An 18,823-nucleotide genomic window follows, 5' to 3' on the forward strand; every position below is an offset into this window, starting at 1 on the left:
GTCAATTCAAAGAACCTGAGTTATTTATCTGCCTCTAGAGACCATCGAAGCAGAATAAAGTTACCACTGTCCGTGCAGTAGCCAATGAGAAATTAGTATTTCAGTTGTGTCAAAATACTTAAATGAGCCGTGTTTATGTAATGGTCACTATACACATAAATTTAAAAGTGAAGTGTTGAGATGAGCCAATCAGCACTAGTTTTATTTTATTGAATTCTTTAACAAGGTGCTAAATGAAACGTACTCTTCACTTGAACGTTTTTTTCCCTTTTGTGTGTGATGTAAAGTGTGAATCTCTCCCCAAATTCTCAACAGTATCCTCATAACCAGTTTGGTTTTGCCTTATACTCTAATGGTAGGTTTGAAAGACGCACGTGTGGCTCTCTCACAGAGAAGAAATCCCAAATTATTAATTATTTTAGCACATTCAGAGATCACATAGACAGAGTCTGTCCTTAGAAAATAATTGAGATGCTGATTTGTAGTGTTTAATGTATTTCAGCTGATTTCGTGTTCTCTAAACAATATCAAAGGTTTTGTCTCCCTGGCCTTCTTTTCCTTAATCCTGTTATTCTCTGACATTTCAGTCAGTGGAACTAGTGTAAGTGTAAGTGTTTTTTTTTTTTTTTTTGTGGAAAACCTCTATTCGATTGCCCCTTTTTATTCACTTCCCTATCAGTCTGCTATCCATCCATCAAAGCCGCTGATGGATGTGAAATAGTGTATGTTTCTATAACAAGAGGAGAGTATCTGACAGAAAGGTGGTGCCCAGAAACACAGACACAGGTCAGGACTTTCTTTTGTTCCGAATGGAGCCTGCTATGTGAATTGTTTAGTGGATAAGGATCAGAGCCAGGCGGACATTGCTTGTCTGTCTGTCACACTGCCTGTGAGTCCATCTGGCTGTCTTTTCCCCTTTCCATGTCAAACAGAGGCTGCAGACAGAAGCAGAGGGAGCTGTCTGCAATTCTCTTCCTGGAGGATTTGATTGTAATAACCAGTGCTGTATGTTGTCCTGCACATCCAACTCTGCTCTTTCTCTTTTTCTTTTTTTGTTTTAGTTCTCTCAGGAAATAATGTGTTGTTGTGGCAGGTGAAACTTTCGAGGCCCTTCTCTTGCTAGGAAATGAACCAGAGATAAAGCTAATCCTGGTGAGAATGACTTGAGGAAAAAAAATGCCATTAATGTATTCTGAAAAAGCTGTAAATGTTGTCTTGAGCTAGCTCCAAGAACCAGCCATCAGGGGTGGGGTGGGTTTTCTTCAGTCTTGGGTCCATTCAGGTTGGTTCTGGTTTGACAAACAAGCTCATTCAACCACAGAATAGTATTTGTTTGTACATAGTGTGTTTGATATACCATTAGATATATCACTTGATTTAATAGGCAGAGTTCATTCAAAAGAAAGCCATCAGTATGAAAAAAAAATCCAGATGTGTTTGTAACGTAAAACTGTAAACTTGTATATAAAAGTACAATTAAAAAAAAACACTGAATGTACAAAGGTGTGAACAGATGATTCAAAGCATTATTTTACTGAACAACTCAATAATGCCTTGATGCAATCTGGCAATGGTCTTACAACTCAATTTACTATTTTATATTCAGGTAAACATGCTCATCAGTCAAAAAACTGAAATATTACTGTTGAATATTCTGTTGTGCAAGGTGAAGAACAGTAAATACGAAACTATATTTTTTATTTAATGTGTGTGCGGCAGCTGTACTTAATGTGCTTGTATTAATTTATGGCTTACTATTGTGTGAAATAAGCACACACTATGTTTTTTTGAAGGCGGTAGTTATAAGTATTTGAGTACAGACCTTCAGAAAGGAAGGTGCTGACTGGAGCATAAGGAGTTTCATAATAAAGGGAAAAGAAACTAAGAACCTTATCATATTGTAAAAAAACAAATCTCTGTTCTAGGTACAGTAGCTACTGTATGTTGCAATTACAAACTTACTGAATTTAAATGACTATTAAAGGTATTTTAATTTTTTTATATTGAATATTAGAGTGGCTTTTTTAATTTCCTCTATAACAGACATTTTACATGTACTGTATATCCTATGTTTTGTGGGGGTATCAGTTGGTACAGTAGTTACCCATCGACATTAGAACATTCAGACGAGACATACAACGTTCAGACGAGACACTGAACCTCCATAAATATAAAAACAACCATGAACATAGAAGCATAAAAAGTAAAAAGCATAATGTTCTGTATTTCTTTAGGCACATACATGTTGTATAAAAACAGTATGCTCATAAAATGAAAACAAATGACAGTGAACCACAGTTGTCACAATCCGGCCTGATGGGAATATGAATACCTGCATCTAATTTCATTACAATCAAATTAATAGTTTCAACCAAAACACAAATGTTGACTTCATGGTGGTGTAAGCAGGAAACCACGTCAGTAGGTTATTAAAGTCAATGGAGTCAATGGAGTTCGCTTTTCACGCTGAAGATCTGTTATCGCACTGCTCCATTCACATTTCTGCAGCTGACCTTCTCTGCTTCACTTACTCTCCAGTTCAGCTGCGTAAGACTGAATCGCTGTCATCTCTTGAAAGAGCTAAGAGTCACTTCCGTGTCAGAGTCTCTGCATTGTTTGGCAAAGAAATAAATCACTCAGCATCGCGTTAATGGCAGCTCTCTTAGATTAAATGTTAAAAAGCCATCACTCTCTCTGAGAGAGATGCTACCTGTCTAAATGAAGCCATTTTTTTATCTGAACAATCGCCCACCTGATTCAATCAGTGGCAATATACTGGCTGAAGAAAAAAAAGGGATGATGTGCAGAGGAATTATCTAGCATTATTTTTGCTAAGGCAGAATAAAAGCTTCTCCACATTAATATAATTACTTCTTTTTTATTGGTTGAGCCTATCACAGGTTTGTGTTTGTGGTCATATGCAGAAACAAACCTGCTCAAAAAAGCAGAATAATGCCTGTACCAAAGATGCTGTTAGTTCAAATTGATCACATCATGTACCTGGACACAGGGCACTCTCTAATTAAAGCAGAACAAAGGGAGTATAGAAAAATAAATAAATAAAAAACTACGTTATCTGGTCTGAAATGTGTAATTACACTCTTGAGATTTCATAAGGTGAAATATATATCGCAGCTATTTATCTAGCTGGGGAAATTATCTTTTCATAGCAAAATTTGACAACAAATACATCAGCCTCTTGTAATTTCCACAAAATTTCATTTTTCTCCAATCTGAATCTCATTAACAACCAATTCTCTGTCCCACATCACCTCACCTGCAAGCTCTGCTTCATGTTGATCAGTGGCTTTCGCTAGAACAGGTCAAATGAGTGAGACAAACATGCATGGCAACGGATCCCGCTTTTTAGAGAAGAATATTAACGTGACCCTCATAGAAATGGCCTCGGGGCACGGGTAATCTAATTTAGCTTGAGTAATGTTGCCTGTCATTAGCAAACGAACACAGTTGGGTCCCTCTGAAGACTATGCAATCTATTCTGCTATGAGTAAAATTAGCCACCAATTAAGGTTGTTTTTCATCCTGGAATAAAAACGGGAAAGCTGGCAGCCATATCTCCTCAGTTTAGACGTGTCAATCCTGCTTTCTGAGGAAGTGAGTGCTCTGACTGTGATTATTTTTATAATGTTAATAACAATCCAGTAAGTGGCATTCGCAGGTGAGTGACAGATGCTTTCTTGGCAGGTGCTGTCATCTGATTTCAGTGTTTCTCCTCCCTGCTTTGTTGACTGGAGGTGATCCCTCCAGTATGACATGCTCATATTGCTGATGACGTGCCGCCGCTGTCATCCACACTGCTGGCTGTTGCTTGGAGACTCTGCAGCTGTGAGCTGTTTGGTCTCTCCACAGTCACCAGGGGACCATGAGCAAATGAAGCAGGTCAGAGGGTCACCCAGTAAGACAGTCTGCACCCAAACACGCTATTATTACACACTTAGAAACAAGCGGTCACTTTCACAGTCTCAGCGAGACTCGTCCTCTGGGAGAAAAAGCAGTTTTGCTGCAAATGCATCCAGGTGGAACTTCATAATGAACACAACTGTGTCTCATCTCCTCAACTACCACTGTGGGGTTTCTGTTTTTTAAGCTAGAAAGTGGGATGATCTCTCTTTGATGATCAATTTGTTGGTTCAGTTAGCTACTGATGGTGTTTACCGCAAGCACTTCAGTTCTCTAGCAGTACATTTTCTCACAAGTGGGAGACATCGGACTCACTGGGATGTTTCTGTCCAACTTGTTTTATTTTTACACATATAATATACAAATGCATTACATTCTTACTAGAGTGCACACACATCCACATTATGTCCCAGCATCTAGCCTTCTCTTTAAACACTTTGCCTCTTGCTCTTGCTTTAAACGTCCTGCTATTTAATTTGTTAAAAGCCCAGAGCTGTGTGAGTGTTATCAGGGCTGAAAATGGGCCAGAGTCCTGTCTAAAGTGGGGCACAGTGGTTTATAAAAAGCATGTCCATTTACTCGAGTATTTCATAGGGAAAAGGTTGATTTTGCCTCTGAGATGTATCAGGTTTTTATAGTTTTTCCCTCACCAAACTGTGTGATACGCCATTTTTTAGTAAAGTCATCAAAATAATCTAGGATTACTATGTAAATATACAGTGCATTTAGAGATAAGAGTAAAACATATCCACAAAAAGAAAAGAGAGCAGCAGCAGCTGTCTACATGCAGTTCATGGTGCATGACAGCCACTTGTAGGATTTTGAGAGTTTACAGGAGCGCTGGTTCCAAATGCTAAATATAATAAATAATAAATATTTAGATTTATTCAACAGAGAAAGTTCAAAAACTATAATCTGTGCAAATCTAATCTGCGCAGATTAATTTAATTTTTAGATGTCCTACGTTGAAACTCTGTTTCTTTCCTTTGTCTTTCTGAATCTGGATCAGCTGCTGACATCAGGTGGGACCCTTGTCTCAAACCTTGACTGCTGATTGGCTGAGTAAGTAGATCAGCTCATTCAGATGACAACTAATAAAGGAAATCTCCCCCCAGGAGTCCCTTGGCACACATTGCATGAGACATTTGAGCTGGAAACAGATCAGCCCCAATAAGAATGAGAGAGTGTGTTCTAGATAAATGGTGGCTTGATGGATTGAACACTGGGATCAATTTTTGCCATGCCAATGAAATGTTGAATAGGACTGTCCAACTTGTGCAACTCATTTGATTTTCTCTGATGATAGACGTGCACAACTGGAATGATCCCAAACATTAGACTTGACTTCATTTTAAATTAAAGTGTGTTCTTGTCCCAACTCTTCATGGTCAAGTAACAATGGTCAAGTAATAGGTGTAAATACTTCCCAGAGCATCTTCAATCTCGAGGCAGAATGGCCTCAGCTCACCAAAGGCAACTAGGGAGGGAGAGGAAGAGAGGAGAGAGGTAGAAACTAGGGCACTGTTATCTGGCCCCTTTTTTACCAACCACCAGGCACAAGGCAGAGAAAGAGAAAGAAAGAGCCGTGGACAGGAGAGCAGGACAAAGTGGAGGACATGAGAAGTGTAATGAAGCTGTAGACAGGACGAGGGAACCTCTGGAATCAACATCCAACGTCAAAGATCTGAAGACAACCAAAACAACGTCTTACGCAGGCTTTACGATCACATGCACTCTACCTATACACAGCAGCAGACGCTCTTACGTTTCATTTAGTCGTGTCAGACACGAGCGTGCACACACTTCCACAACTTTGCACAGACTCATTGAGCAACAACATGTTTGAGGAACAGGCGACCAAGGTCAAGATCACGTCTGTGGTGATTGTGGTGGGGATGTCGTCGATGCTGGCAGCTGTGGTGACCGACCACTGGGCCGTGCTCAGCCCACGGGTGGAGAAACTAAACGCCACCTGCGAGGCGGCCCATTTTGGCCTCTGGAGGCTCTGCAAAAAGAGCATCTTCATTGTGGAGGAGGACCCCCAGGGCAAAGGCTGCGGCCCCATCAGCTTACCTGGAGGTATGGAGCCTTTTCTTGTTAAGTGAAACCTTTTACAAGATTTTGTGCTTAGTGTTAAGATTCGGGTTACACTATTCTGACTTAGAGATAAGTTTAATAAGGTTTATGGGCTAAACATTTGTGTTTGTTATGATTTTCACCGACAGCTCCTCTGGCTATAATCATGTTGAGGCGCTTTTCCTTTGCTAAATTTAACAAAAAACATTTTGTTAGTCATAATAAGTCCTGCTCTCATTTATCAGCTTCTTTGTGTCACAGTTGCAATTAAGCCTTGATTTTGATGTCTTGCTAAATCCAACAACAACATGTTCATAGTTTTTTATTATATATGAACCACAAACAGGAAATGCAAGCGCAATAAATCCTGAGACATCAAGTCCTTAAATCCTGTTGATTGATATAAACTCAAAAACTCAAAATGAGCACAATTGATCATTAATCCATAATTATTTTAAACACAGTCTTGACAGGAATAAACAAAGGCATTAAAGGTTGGGATGTCAGCATTTTCGGTCTGCCATTCTCTTTCTCAGTCTCCATCTGTGTGTCTGTTTGTTCCTCTATTTTCTCCCCTCTCACACACAAAAACACATGGCAGCACATATGTTGGAATGTGCATTTGTGTGTGCATAAACACACACGTGAATGGGTAACAGTTCTATGGCCAGCTTCTCGCTGAACCGTCATTATCTTCCACAGAGGAAGTCTCTGAACAGACTGCCAATTAAGCACACTCAAACAGCTGAAGTCAAATGCATAATGGAAGAGCATTGCTGCAATACTTCACAGTTAACATGACAAAAATATTAATCTGTTCTGTCTGATGGGCTGATGGAAGATAAGACATAAGCAAAACCCCCATATTTTCTGGCACGCCTGTTTTTTTTTTTTTTTTGTTTTTTTTGCTGTGGGGCGGGGGTGATTTCTTAGATCAAGAAGGATGTGTTACATCATTTGTCAGCATGCTGTTTCTCACTCCTCTCTCTCTCTCTACTGAAACGTAAGATCATAAGATGCTATTGAACTTCTACATCTCTTATTCAGTCTGACTCATAGTGTCAAAGCACATCTGGAGTTGCCTTTGATCAAACCAGACACACTGAAAACTGTCTAAAGAACAGGTTTCAACATTGCATCCAGTAAGTGATTGAAAAAAAAAAGACTAAGTCAAAAGCGTTCCTGCTTTTAAAAGTCTACTTCAACAAAATAGCCTAGTAGCTGTAATTACAAGCTCTCTTTGCACAGAGCCAGCCCTGGGGTAAACAGTGTCTCGCTAGCCTCTGGCTGGGTATACGTGCCTTGCAGCCTAACAGAGAGATTTCACTCTGATTCTACCACTGACTTAGCCCCCGACTCTAGCAAATCAGGATCAGTACAGGCCTTAATGAAGTGTGGCTTCTTCCTCCAGCTCATGAGTTAGAGTACACCTGGGAGACTCAGGGGGGATGAAGGAGATTGGGGGAAGAAAGCAGGAGAGTGCATGAATAGATGCAGAGATGCGAGCAAGCATTGTTTACAGTGTGCAAAGAGGGATGTGGCGCCAGAAGAAGAGGGCCAGTGGACAGAGAAGCAGACAGACAAAATGTGTGACAGCTGCCTGTCAAATAAATGTGACAACTGTAGGGATATCAAGAGCCTCCAGAACACATTCTCAGTGTAAAATAGATACAGGAGTTTCTGCTCTGTTTTCATAAGACAAGTAAGAAAGAGAGGAGAGAGGTACAAGTAGCGCTTTCTTTCCTCATGGACGAGTCAATCTGTGAAATGAAGGAAGGACATATTGTAGCTGACAGACTCACAACTCCAATATAATGAATGATCCAGTTACTACCTCCACAATCTGACAGCAGCAGTAAACCTGTGTCAGGATATCTCTTCAGCTGTTTCACTGATACTCAACACAACCTGAAGTGGACAGGACTGACTGAGTAGAGAGAGGCCACTGGGCAGCTGCAGTCGCTTGTCTTTCCATGGAGCAAAGGGAATTTGGCTGAGTGCACAAGGCTCCACTCTCCTTAAGTCTGCTGCCATCTGTCAAACTGTGTGGCAAGAAATGTCCACTGTTTTGTCAGAGACCCCCCCTGGCTACATTCCCACAACCAAAGTGGTGCATCGCAGTTTCTGTGACTGTGCTGAAGCATGTGGGAAAAATGTGTCTCAAGGTGTTTTCTCTCAGGGACAGGCGCTTTCTTTACTGTCACCCCAATGGTCAATCAGCCCGGTTATTGTAGTTTGACAACCGAGAGCAGAAGGGAGAAGCACATCTATTCACTGACCTCAGGGGTTTGCTTGTTCTAGATATTGGTTTATCAGGAATCCCAGCAGGGCACTGAAGGCATGCACACTTTGTGCACCCTCATAATAGTATTCACCATGTGTTAAACAATGTGTGCTGTTGTGGGAGCCAGTGTTCTCACTTCTCCGGCTAAATTAACACCTCATAACAAGATCTGCATCATGGAGCAATTTACAATATTGAACTTACTGTGCCGTTGGATAATTTGATACAGTAGATTACTCAGGGCTCTGATGAAGTTTTTTTTTAAGAAGTAACAGTGTTTAGAGCCTTTTAGCTGGCTGGCTAACATAGCTATGCCAGCGTTACTTTTCAGCCTCTCAGTTTACAGTAATGTGCGTTGTAGGTCGAGTGTTGAGCACTCAAGAGTGCACTATAACAGATTACATCCTTGATGAACAGTATACCCAAGCAAGCAGCGGTGATTGGACTTAATAACACGCATTTGCATTTTCCCAAACAGAGGGGGAGTTAGTCGGCAAGAGGCACACACACTAACACTTTTTCACATGTCACAATTACACTGATTTTGTGAAGGGGTTGCATATCAGCGGCAGCCAATCGGTGAACCCAGATGACTTTTGAAATTAGCTTTCCACAAATGACGCATGACAGCTTGAGTGCTGTAAAAACCAAACAAACCCTTTATGGATCGCATCATGCTGCTCATCTGGGAAATAAACAGGATAAATAGTGTTTTTGCATGCATGTGTATGCTCAGACACACAATGTGCAATGAAGACATTGGGAGTGTAATACCAGAAACTCACGTTTCCAGTTCTACAGCGGAGAGAGATCACCCCCACACAGCTCCCACTCTACAAAGAAAACATGTTCCTCATCTGCTTCATTCAGAGACAAAACGTCTGGCTGGTGCCCCCAATTCATACACTGGAAAACACAGATGTCACCTTGAACCTCCATTTTCACTTTCCAGACCTCAGTCATTTTTCTTTCTAGTGTGCCAGGTCCCTGCTTTAAGTGCAAACCCAAAACAGGGGAGGTGTGACATTGGTTTGGCATTCAGAAAAGTTAAAGGTTCAAAATTGGAAAGCATGCAAATTTGAAACACAGAAAAGGAATGCATGTTCAGAGATAACTCCTTCCATTAAATGCAAATTGTGATTTCTCTAGTTTAAAGTGACTGTGTTGACAACAGTCACGCGTTAGTGTTTTTATAATAAAATTGAAGCCCCACACACATATATAGAGTATACCTACATGCATGTACAAGACCACAAGGGCCAGAAGGACTCTCTTGTGTGGTTGTGTCCCAGTTATCAGAGGTCCTACTGGAACAGTCATTTAAATACCACCACCCATGCTATTCACATTGACCCAGAATTAGTCGGTCATTCTGTGTGGCTAGAAAAAGAAAAGCCCCCCTTCTATCACCTACAAAAAAGTTCATCTTCTATGGCGCAGTCTGGTCTGTGAAGTCGTCATTCTTTCTTAAAAACCTACACTGTAAATATCAGAATACCAAATATGCATCGTTAAAAGTTTAAATGGAAAGTGTGTAAAAGTAGGAGCATGAGGAGAGAAACCAACAGTATGCAAGGGGAGGAAAATCAGAAGAATACCAAACTGGAAGAAAAAATGAAATGACAGGTGTAATGACAGGTGGGAAGGAGAGGATGGGGAGAAGGAAAAGGGCAAAGGAGAAGCTGCATATCAAAGAGAGGAAGTGGCAGCAGAGTTTAATGGAAAGAGGTTAAACTAAAATGACAGGCGATACCTTGTTCTAATCACTCTCCCCCTGGAACTAAATCTCTGCATTAGCCAGACTGCAAGGTCAATGATACGCACCCAGATGTTCCTCCACACTCGATGTTCAGCATTTAGTATTACCACACACTCATTTTCACCCTGCTGTTTTTTTTAATGCTGTATTCACATTACACTTTTTGGCCCAGCATACAGATTCGGATGATTCACACCTGCAGTAATATTGAAGAAAAAACAAAGATGTGCAAGTGCTGCTTTGCCTAAATGACAGTCAATGTGTTCCTATAGGCCCAATACTTAAATAAATAGGTTGTTCTGCATACTGAAAACCCTTTCTCAGAATGAATAATAATATATACTCGCAGAAACATAATCTGTCACTTTGTTTTTCTTTAGTAAAGCATCTGATGTTTATTGAAATTAATTATTACATTTTAATAAAATAACTCAAAGGCAAACCAACCAGATGTTTGAGGATCCCTCTACAATCTGAGAAAAGCAACCCGTCGTCACTCATCTTAGCACACTTTGCAGTGACAACTATAAACCCCCTTAAACTTTCCATGAGGTTATTATATAATGCACTGCAGAACCCCAAAAGGTCTCTAAGTGTGGTCTCTGCTAGCCACCATATGGCAGTAGGATACGTTAGTTGGTACAGTCAGGTAGCTACCTGTAACTGTCACATACACAGTGCTAGGTGTAAAACAGGCTAGGGCTCCTCAGTGGCCCTTCAAGTCTGTGATTGCCACTGACTAGAATGAATGAATTAGCTTAGCAAGCAAGAGGTGATAAAATCTGCAATAGACAAAAAACACATTTGTTGGTTGAACGCTGCTTTTCTTTATCTCTGTGTGAAATGGAACTATTGTTTTGCTGTAGATCTACCGTGCTCATTGTTGCATAAATGTCAATGCTCTTCTGGAAAGCTTGTTGCAGTCATTGCAACATCAAAAATGGAAGAGGAGCTTATCAAAAAATTCAATTAATTGTTGCAAAAAAAAAAAAATCAGTCACTATCAATTTTCTTTGAGTGCTCTCTACATTATCCTTCTTAATGCATGAGATGACTGGTGTCTCCATCTTTTGAAGCTTTCTTTGTGTAAATCTAACATGCTTCTGTCTCGTCTTTGTGTGATGAGCAGATAATTGTCTTCATGGAGACTGGAGTAAATCTTATTGCTACACCCAAACACATAATAACTTTCAGTTTATCCTCAGAGGTAAAGACACCTAATGAGAAAAGACTAATGAAAATCATATATCTGCAGTTCCAAGCTGCACTATGACCCCACCCTCCCATTCTCCCAGCCAAACACACACACACACACCACACACACACATATCAATCCTTGTATTTTTTTTACACACACATGCACATATGCACACATATGCAGGCACATACACCTCTTGATATGCTTTTACACAAGGAAATAGATAGGACTAGCCAGGACCTGCAGCAGCCTGTTGCTAGGTTACCTCTTTACTGATTTTTTCTCATCCTGGGTAACAAACAGCTCCTCTGTTGCCTGCTACGCACAGACATGCATGCGCACACACACACACACACACAAGCAGACACACACATGGTCACAGCACACAAACATTGTCCGTCTTTGTGTAGACAGAGAGAGCACCTGTCTGCTTTATGGGTTTAATCTCAGCAAGGAAGCATAGTGAGTGGAGAAAAGTAGGGACACTCACTTGGCCTTCACATCCTCGGTCCCCGTCCCTCTCAGACCAGCCGCCCTTAGAGACTGTAAAACGATAGATGGGTGTATGGAAAATGCCTACACTGGGGAATTGTTTTTCTATATGAGGCTGTATTGAAAACTGTGGTCAAATGCTTGGAGTGTAAGCAAGCAAAGTGCAGAAATCTGTCATCCCTGTGTCAAAGAGTGTGAAATGTTTTCTGAGAAGTAAACATGGAGGACAGTGAAAGCTTTTAACGTCAAGATAATTTATTTTAAGCCAAATGCAAGTTGCAAAATACGATTAAGTCTGTGATTTGACCTGATCAAATAAACAAGAAGAGCTGCAACAGTTGTACTTGGTGATTTTTTTTCTACTAGTTTAGAAATGAGAGCAATATTATAATTTTATGATTGCATAACACTTACCACACATGCTGTACTTAATTTTTTAGTACAGTGGGTGCAAAACTGTCTTTGAACCAAAAAGAGGCTCAAGCTGCTGTTTTGTATGAATCTATCCTGGTGTGAGCTCCCGGAATGAGAGATAACACAGACGAGAAATGCAGTTTGACTTTTATAAAACAATATTTTATTATTGAGAAGAATATTAATTTATGTGTAATTTTTTCATTGTGCAGCTAATGAGACTGTGATATCGAAACACAAGATTGAAAAATATCAGCTGTGATGGGAATGTTTTACTAAGCCGGTACATGTAAGTCTTAATTATGAATGTGAATGAGTCAATGAATGTTGGTGCCACACAATGGTTTAATTTTCAAAACTGTGATGTTATAAATGGGTAAACAATGCTGTTATGCTTTTATCAGACATGGAAGGTTCCTAGTGATGTGGCTCGCAAGACTAATAAAGAACTTTTATGGGGGAGCTACAGATAAAACCCCTCAAGTTTCACCTCCTTGTTTCTGTCCTCTTTCTCTCTCCCTCTTTCTCATCCTCCTGTCTTTCACCCTGACTTTCTCTGTAGCAAAAAACTGTTCCTACTTCAAGCATTTTACATCTGGGGAAGAGGCTGAAGTTTTCGAAGTCAAGACGCAGAAAGGTGGGTGCCTTCTCACTGTCGCATGTTTGAACGGATTCTGTTTTTGTCATTTAAACAAATGTAAGTCCAGTTTTCTTTCTCAAATAATATCCAACAGTAAGCATGTTTTGTAGGAAATGTTAATACACACTGGACTATTAAAGTACATAAATACAATATACATAAAGATTGAGATTAAAATTATATAATAAACTAATAAAACTGTATTACAGTCGGATACAACTTTAGAACTAAATGACTAACCATAAACCCCTAACCCTAAAAGGCCAATGTGGAAGACAGATTTATATTTTAATTTATTTATTATTTGTTGGTGTCTTCCTGTGGTTTTGTTAGATGTGGATTTGGTGACGTTTGTTTTTCAGCATTGAGGACACAAATTCAGACCTGGGACTTGTGGACAGTTGACCGGGTTTAGTCCAATCTACCATTGATGGTATTCTGGACCTTTTGAAGTTTGATCACAATTGAGCTGTTTTGTAAAGTGGAGATGGACAGAACCTGCAAGTCTGTGCTGTGGACTTACCAGTCCCCTCTTTTTATTAAGCATTTATTCTCTTCTAACCCCTAACCCCTGAATCCTAACCTAAAGCTGCTTTGCGACAATGTCAATTGTAAAAAGCGCTATACAAATAAAATCAAATTGAAATTGAATTGAACTTACACAGTTTCAAACACATGCATACAGACTAACAGTCCTCAAACAGCACTGGAGAGACTGAGAGTAAAGTTATTTTACGCTTGGTATTATTCCACAGTCGGGGTGCTGATATGGAATAGGATGCTCCAAGGATCATTTCTGTCACAGCTGGAAAGTTACAGAGAAGGAAAGACTAGATTATCTTTATCTGAGAAGCAGAAAGGAAGGGTGCCGGGCGGGCGGTGGAGAAGAGAGATGTTCTAATCTCCCTGTTATAAGCCTGCAGCATCTTATCTGTCACACAAGTAGCATTATTGCCAGTTTGGATAAATGATTGTTGTTTTTAAAGTGAGGCTAATTTATAGGCTAATTACCTGTGTCATAACTCGCCTGAGTGCAATATTGAACTGATTATTTTGTAAACCATACTGCAACCTACTCTTCTGTTCCTACTCATTCTCTCAACTTTTAATCGCTGCCACTTTTCTGTCTCGACTCCCTCCATTTCTTCTTCCTCCATTCTTCTGCTGTCCCTCTCTTCTTCTTCTCCAGAGTACAATATCTCAGCGGCGGCCATCGCCATTTTCAGCCTGTTCTTCATGATCTTGGGAACCCTCTGTGTCATTTTCTCTTTTGGGAAGGGGCGTGACTACCTGCTCCGGCCTGCTGGGATGTTCTTCGCCTTTGCAGGTCAGATGTGACAGTGTAAAACACAGAGTTGTCTGGGACTCTCTTTTTTGTGTCACACTTCAGCTTGTAACTCAGTGTGTGCCTCAGCGTCGTCATCATGCACACCTTTTCTGTGGGTGTTGAATATTACTTATGCAGCTAATTTAACAGAGATGACATAGGTGATTTTTCACTAACAATATTTTTTTGACGTGGCATGAAGTGCTAACAGAGTTGATGTCGCTCCGAGGCGACGTTTCAGAATATCTAAAAGTGCTAAATTAACTGTGATGGGTGTGATTTCCCATCTAGAATCAGATTTACTGTTTCGGACTCAAAGTTAAAATAAAACTGACAATCCTGCAGTGTAAACGTGGAGCAGTAACAGCATTTGATTAAACCGTTTTGACAAATATTGTCACACACTGTGATGAAAGTAACCAAAGCTTTTTCCAACACTTTACGACCCTTTTTTTTATGTTTTGATACACAGGCCTTTGCATCATTATTTCTGTCGAGGTAATGCGGCAGTCTGTCAAGCGTATGATTGACAGTGATGAGACCATCTGGATTGAATACTACTACTCCTGGTCCTTTACCTGTGCCTGTGCTTCCTTCACCCTGCTCATCCTCAGTGGAGTCGCCCTGCTGCTCATCTCTATGCCCCACATGCCACGTAATCCCTGGGAGACCTGCATGGATGCTGAGCCTGACACCTTAGATTAGCCACTGGTGATGCAACAGACATGACTGGAAGCCTGGTTAAAATAACTAAAAATACACGTGGGTTTGCATCTTTCAGCCCTTTAACACACACATATCACAAGCTAACATTAAATCATTAAGAAACCCCATTTGACATCTTCTAAATCTTCCCCTATTAAAATGGGATAAATCACCATTTCAGTAATAATGACATCCATGTCTTCTCAAGTTGTTGGCTTAACCATGTCTGTGTATTGAAGAGTTGAATTTTTGTATCACATCTGACCCATGGTCGGAGGTCCATATGTCCTTTTTGTTTGTATTCATCTACATATCTCACAAATACAGTTTTCAGCAGCAGTGTCTTCAGATGTTGCATCTTTCCATTAGCACTTGAACACAACTACTGGGCAGTTGTTGCACCACCAAATGCATTACTTCATGACAAAAAAGGGACTTTTAATAAAAAACTAGTGATAGGTCATCTGTTTGAAACAAGGTAAAAAGAAATTGTGAGTGCCTGGAAGATAAGGATGGATCAACCTAGACAAATGTTGTGTGTCTGGGTCAGATTAATTGATTCAAAAATGCCAGATTTAAGATTTGTGACAGTTTTGTTACAGTGCCGGGAATGCCATTGTGTTTGACAATTATTTGACAACATCTGCAGATAATCTTACTATATGTGACTGTATCTAGTGACAAAAAAAAAAAAATTGCAGATTTGGTTTTATACTCGATTGTTATCTACAAATATAAATCTAATGAAAACAAAGAATGGATTAAAACTAAATCAGAAAACGAGTGATTAGTGAATTGTTCTAATCGAATACTGTCACTGCAGTCTGTTTTTTTTCTTCTAAGGCTTTCTACAATATCTGTGCCACTGATTGTCTAGAGACAGAGGACTAGCATGATACTCCCTTGTTGACATTGGTCATTGATTTCAGATCAACGTTGGACCCCTGGTGACAGCAGCTCTGATCCATAAAGGCCTATTGTCCATAATTGCTGAACCTCAGGGTTATGCTTTATATGTTAGCAAATGTACTCTGATTGCAATGTGCATTTTTTAAATGGAAAAACACCAGAAACAAAGAGAAAATTATCTGAAAATAATAGTTAGCTAAATCCTTTCCCTCAGACAGTGGCTGTATAATCATAGCTAAAGAACAAAGCAAAAGAACAATGTTATTCTCTTTTATCAATAGTGGAAACCAATGACGGTATTAACGTAAAACAAAGCATTTTCTATGTATTTTAGCCTTTCATCCACACAAAAACTGCATTTTAGATCACTGAAAACTGACCTTTTGGAAAAATGCTTCCAAGGTGCACACATTCAAAAAGGTCAGTCTTTGGTTTGTAATGAGTGTGAGCTGGTTTCTCTTTTGTTTCACATAAGAGTGTGCAACGTTATTTCCCAAACAATTGCTGGTATTAATGTTGCTAATCTAGTGTTTTATATGTTACTCTCTAATTATGCTGATTAACACAGGTGTCAGAATACACTACGCCATTGTAGGCGCTATACCAAAAAGTACAGGAGCTCTCTGACAGATCAGCGTGAGTTTGTCGGCTACGACGTTGAAGTTACTGGAACTGATTGTCTTCAGGCTTCTGAATGAACAACATTGCTTTACAGTTAGGGCTTTATCACCGTATCATCTGCCTGTATCGCCTACCCTGACAGCATCTTTTTTGCATTTGCATGTGTACAAAGATCTTTTTGAAGCCGTTTTTGCGTGAAAAGTTTTTTTAAAAACAAATATCCATATACAGGACGTGTGGACTAGGCCTTCCCCTCAGTCTCAGAATAATTTAACTTTGCAGCCATCAAGTTAATATTTAAAAAAAAAAAAAAAAAAAACTAAAGAAAACATGCATTTTACATACATTTTACTAACATTAGCTTAATTAACTGATAGTCAGTTAATGTTAAAAAAAATCTTACGCATTTTTTTAAATAAAATTGAAATATTCTCTTATATCTGCCATGCAAATCTGCTGTGCAAAAATACAAAACTTAGAGTTGTAGAATTTAGATAAATAAACAGCTATAGTTGTTGTCAGATAAAAACCTCATTCAAATAAACAGATTTTCTTTTAAGCAGCGTTTTAATTATTTTCATGTTCAAATCACTGGTGACCTTTTCAATACTAGTACAATCAATAAAAACACAACAATTGACAGCAGTCATTTTTTATTGCCCATGTAGATTTTACACAAAGGTTGTACGCTGCTAGCAAAACAGTCATCTACATCTAACATGTTATTTTTCAGTGAGTCACTGTGGCCCCGAAGTCATTCAGCTGGTGCAGGTACAGTGAAATTAAAGTTCTTTAAATGACTGTTTCACAGGGGAACACAAGTAGAAATGATTACATTTAGCTCTGAGGTCTTTGTGAGAGGAACATTTCCATTATTCCTACTGCAGTCACAAAAGTTACTTGGTCATTGTACAGGCTTATATTTTATAAAACTGAATCAATACCTGTGTGCTGTTTCATTTTCTTGACTATTTTCTATAATATACAATGATCACAGTAATCCTGCCATCCTATTCATCTGGATTAAAATGAAAACTAAACACAGTTCAGTATTTTTTGTTAATGCCACCTGTTTTGTGTTTTATTTCAGATTTATACATTTTCTGATTACTCATGTGTCCATGAATGTCTTTTTTTCAAAAGAACTGAAATAAAACTCGACCACTACAAAGGTCACTGTTGGTTGATGTGGGTCTGTCTTGTTTTGGTTCAGATATTTCTGTTATTCCATTGTTAGTTTCTCTCTGCTTGTTTTACACACACATATGGAATGAAGTATGTCGCTGTCTTGGTTTTGTCTTTGTGTTTCCCTCCTGGTATAGAGAGTAAGTGGGTGCACATTTATTCAGAAAATCAAAATGGCATTTGAAGTAGTTTCTTAATTAAGTGTTCAGCTATCCTTGCGTCACTGCTCACACATTTACAAAGCTGCTTTCATCCAGAAACCACTTTCCACAAAAATGCATTTGAATTGAAAGAAACACCTACTGCAAATGCACCAGAGACCTAAAACACTGCAGGTGAGGTCATCTATTTGTGAGTGGACGTAATAGATGTACAAAGCTCCTCATATGCTCCATGAGACACTGCATTTACTCTCTCTCACCTATAGAAACCCTGAAATTCCCTGGAGCTGTCTGTGTCACATTGTTTTGAGACACAATAGATGCAAGTAAAGTAATGAATTTAATATTCTGCCAATAAAAACAACCACCACCAACAACAGCAGTGCTCACAGATCACGTAATGCCTTTGACTGATAATGAATTCATTTCTGCATCCAAACCTGCATCATTTATTAATTTGGAAGCTTGTACATCATTTTGACTAAATGTTGACTATGTGCATAAACCTGGAAAACTATGATTTAAACCTTGTGCATAGGCAAATGTGGCATTGAAAAAAAATTACACTTGCAAAAATAATAATTGTCCATTAGGAACAAATCTCATCTTAGTACTGTGTAAGACTTTATGCTCACAGATCTGTAATTGTTTTGCTTGTGGAAAAGGTCAAGGAAATTGTGGTTGGATTGCTTTTTCAGTGTAATTGATTTGATTTGTGTTAACCCTTCACATTCATATAATTTCTCACTGTCAGAAGCTTGAGGTTCATCCAAAGTGGTTAGAATATTTTAATGCTACAGTAACTGAGTGAAAGGAACGTTTTAAATCTTTCATTACCACTTTGTGAATTTCTCTGAATGCAACATATAGAAAAAAAAGGTGTAATTTAGTTTTCACATTAAATACCACTCACATCTGTAAGAACAGACTAGACTGCGTTACATTACGTGAGCAGTCCTGTTTTAGATTGTCTCTTTAGCCCCCTGTTAATTAAAGTGGTGCTAATTATAAATGTGTATGTAAGGAGTGCTGGTAAATGCTGGTATTTTTTACTGTGAATGAAAATTTTATTAGAAGTCGTTCTGTGAAGTCTCAGAAATGCCACTGACTGAAGCTGACGTTTGCTGGACT

General features: G+C 39.2%; 1 protein-coding gene across 1 annotated transcript; it reads left to right on the top strand.

The window, feature by feature from the left end:
- The first annotated feature begins 5,759 nt into the window (after positions 1–5,759).
- On the top strand, positions 5,760–14,816 carry cacng1b (calcium channel, voltage-dependent, gamma subunit 1b). The gene is made up of 4 exons (XM_026359880.1): positions 5,760–6,000; positions 12,707–12,781; positions 13,974–14,111; positions 14,584–14,816. Exons 1-4 carry the CDS (start codon positions 5,760–5,762, stop codon positions 14,814–14,816), a joined length of 687 nt encoding a protein of 228 aa, XP_026215665.1.
- Positions 14,817–18,823: the final 4,007 nt, after the last annotated feature.

Source organism: Anabas testudineus, chromosome 8 (genome assembly GCF_900324465.2).
Source record: "Anabas testudineus chromosome 8, fAnaTes1.2, whole genome shotgun sequence".
NCBI lineage: Eukaryota > Metazoa > Chordata > Actinopteri > Anabantiformes > Anabantidae > Anabas > Anabas testudineus.

Bases quoted from the DNA above. Each gene is read 5' to 3' on its own strand.
- cacng1b (XM_026359880.1), top strand. From the start codon at position 5,760: ATGTTTGAGGAACAGGCGACCAAGGTCAAGATCACGTCTGTGGTGATT. The intron at 6,001-12,706 runs GTATGGAGCCTT...CTTTCTCTGTAG, and splicing joins CCCCATCAGCTTACCTGGAG to CAAAAAACTGTTCCTACTTC. The intron at 12,782-13,973 runs GTGGGTGCCTTC...CTTCTTCTCCAG, and splicing joins CGAAGTCAAGACGCAGAAAG to AGTACAATATCTCAGCGGCG.